Source organism: Capra hircus, chromosome 10 (assembly GCF_001704415.2).
Source record: "Capra hircus breed San Clemente chromosome 10, ASM170441v1, whole genome shotgun sequence".
Lineage (NCBI taxonomy): Eukaryota > Metazoa > Chordata > Mammalia > Artiodactyla > Bovidae > Capra > Capra hircus.
Genome location: NC_030817.1, coordinates 74,821,629 through 74,824,355, shown reverse-complemented (window position 1 = coordinate 74,824,355; position 2,727 = coordinate 74,821,629). Strand labels below are relative to the sequence as shown.

The 2,727-nt window shown below is 38.8% G+C and overlaps 1 protein-coding gene across 1 annotated transcript; it reads right to left on the bottom strand.

Annotated features, from left to right (window-relative positions):
* On the bottom strand, positions 422 to 1,360 carry LOC102189960 (olfactory receptor 4F3/4F16/4F29-like). The gene has a single exon (XM_005685593.2). The coding sequence runs from the start codon at positions 1,358 to 1,360 to the stop codon at positions 422 to 424; it is 939 nt and encodes a 312-aa protein (XP_005685650.2).

Sequence of the window (2,727 nt, the reverse complement as noted above, 5' to 3'; positions counted from 1 at the left end):
CTCACTACTGAACTTCAAAAAAAAAAACTATCCTGAATAATTTCAAATTTTGTCATATTTCCAAAGCACTGTTCTTCAGATTCTGTATCACAAAATCCAAAACTCAATCTGACAAGTGAGGATCCTCCTCAGAATCCAGAGGGGAAAAGGAATAAAAGAGACCAGTCCAAATTCATTTTTATCGAGGAGACACAAGCAAATGTGGAAATAGTCCTGCGTTAATGCTGTTATTCCATCACATTGCGCAAGAAAGAATACCATATCTTTCTTGGTTATGGGCAGAAATCACATTAAGAAAATTCTGGACATTGGTAATTCAACTAGTAAGTAAAGCATCCATGGTACTATGTTTCGTTAATTCATGTCTGTGGCTTGGGCAGGGAATAGTAGGGTTGTTCATCTTTATTGATATCAAAATCACTTAAAACAGCTTCCTGAAACTCAACATCTGACTGAATATCCTCCTCATTGCCACCTTCATCTCTTTGTTCCTCAAACTGTAGATGGCAGGATTCAGAAATGGAGTAATAACTACATCAAAAATAGTAAGGAATTTATCCACTGGTACTGTGGGAAATGGCCACGAATACACAAAAATACATGGGCCGAAAAATAAGACCACCACTGCGATGTGAGCTGATAGTGTAGAGAGGGCCTTGGACAAGTCACCTGAGGAATGTTGCCAAACAGTGACCAAGATGAAGATATAGGAGGTAATCAGAATGAAAAATGTTCCCAGGGAGATGAAACCACTATTGGCAGTAACCACAAGCTCCAGTCTGTAAGTATCTGTGCAGGCAAGCCTAATAAATCGAGGAAGATCACAGTAAAAACTGTCTACTTTATTGGGGCCACAGAATGGTAGATTTACGACAAATAGAATCTGGATGAGTGAGTGGATGATTCCAATGGTCCAGGCAGCAACCAAGAGTGAAATACAAGTTCTGAAGTTCATGATGAGCAGGTAATGGAGAGGCCTACATATAGCGACATAACGGTCAAAGGCCATGGCAATGAGCAGAACCATCTCGGTTCCTCCAATAACATGAACGAAGAACATCTGAGCGATACATCCTTGGAAAGAGATTACTTTTCTCTCTTTGAAAAGATCAGATATCATCTTGGGAGCTGTAATGGAGGAAACCCACATGTCAATAAAGGAGAGGTTGGCTAGCAGGAAGTACATAGGGGAGCGTAAATGGGAGTCAGAGGTCACTGTGAGAACAATGAGGAGGTTTCCTAAAATACTTGTTACATAAAACACAGAGAAAATTAGAAAGAGGACAAGTTGCATCTCCAAAGAACTGGTGAGTCCCACCAACACAATCTCAGACACCACCGAATGATTTCCTCCCCCCATGGTTTCAGTCACTTTGGGCTCCAAATTTGCCTGAAAAAATAGGAAAAAGAAGAAATTTGGATTACTGGCCATATTACTCAGGGTTCCAATGGAGAAGCAGAACCACCAGGAGGTGAAATACCAAAAGTTTTGTGACAGTGACTTGATCTCACTGACCCTGCAGAAGCTGATTCAGCGGTCTCTACCAGTCTATTGTCCTTGCATCTAATGCTATAGTTTGAAGTCCACAGGACAGGCAATGAGGAAAGGAAGATGGATATAAAATGGGGAAGAGCGAAAATGAACCGGAACCCACAATCAAGAACTAAAGACTGCACAAACAACAAATGCTGGAGGGAGTGTGGAGAAAAAGGAACTCTCCTACACTCTTTGTGCAGCCACTATGGAAAGCTTAGTGGAGGTTCCTTAGAAAACTAAAAATAGAGTTGTCATATGATCCAGCAACCTCACTCCTGGGTGTATATCCGTAGAAAACTAATTCAAAAAGGTACATGCACCACAGTGCTCATAGAAGTGTTATTTATGATGGCCAAAACATTGTGTATACGCATGCACACAACTGGATACTACTCAAATAAAAACCTGCCTCATGTGTCTTGAAATGTTCATTTTTCACAGCCCAGTTTAAATGCCGCTCATGAAACCTCCCCAATTCTCCTAGCTAGAAGAGAAATCTTCTTCCCTTCATTTCCCGCAGCACTTTGTATTTATCATAGCACCTTTCACCCTTTGGTGTAGTTACATGTGCAAGACCTATTTCCTCTGTTTACAAGCACTAAAAGGTGGAGATTTCTGTATTTTCATCTCCATCATGATAGTTCCTTGGACAGTTTCAGAGGGCAGAACAGTCATTTCTAGAAAATCAGTATGTGTTTGTTGAATTAATTTTAATTAATTCCTTTGCAATTTCAACTTAATTGTTTAATGTAAGATCATTTAGAAGATGAAAATAAAGGAAACATACAAAGAGAAGAAATTGAAAGATGGTGAGGGATAGGAAGAAAAAAAGCTTTAATGATAATTAAAGGAAACAAGAAAATTAAGCAAAGGCATAAGAAATAGAGAAAAACAGAATGATGAAAGAATCATGTAGAATAGAAAGAGGAAAGAAAAAAGATGCTATAGAAACTTCCCTCAAATTCTGAGACTAGAGACTCACAGGCCTAAATGGAAAAACACAGAAAAGGAATTTAAAATTAGCTTACATCTTGGATGTTCCAAAGAGTCCTAACCACATGCCCAGTGAAAGATTTTAGATGGAAAAACTAATATCACTAAGAATGGGTCTGAATTTTCCTTCTCAGAAAATATTTGACAGAAAACCTCATGGATAGAGATAGTAGATCCTCAATTTGAAACTAAAGTTT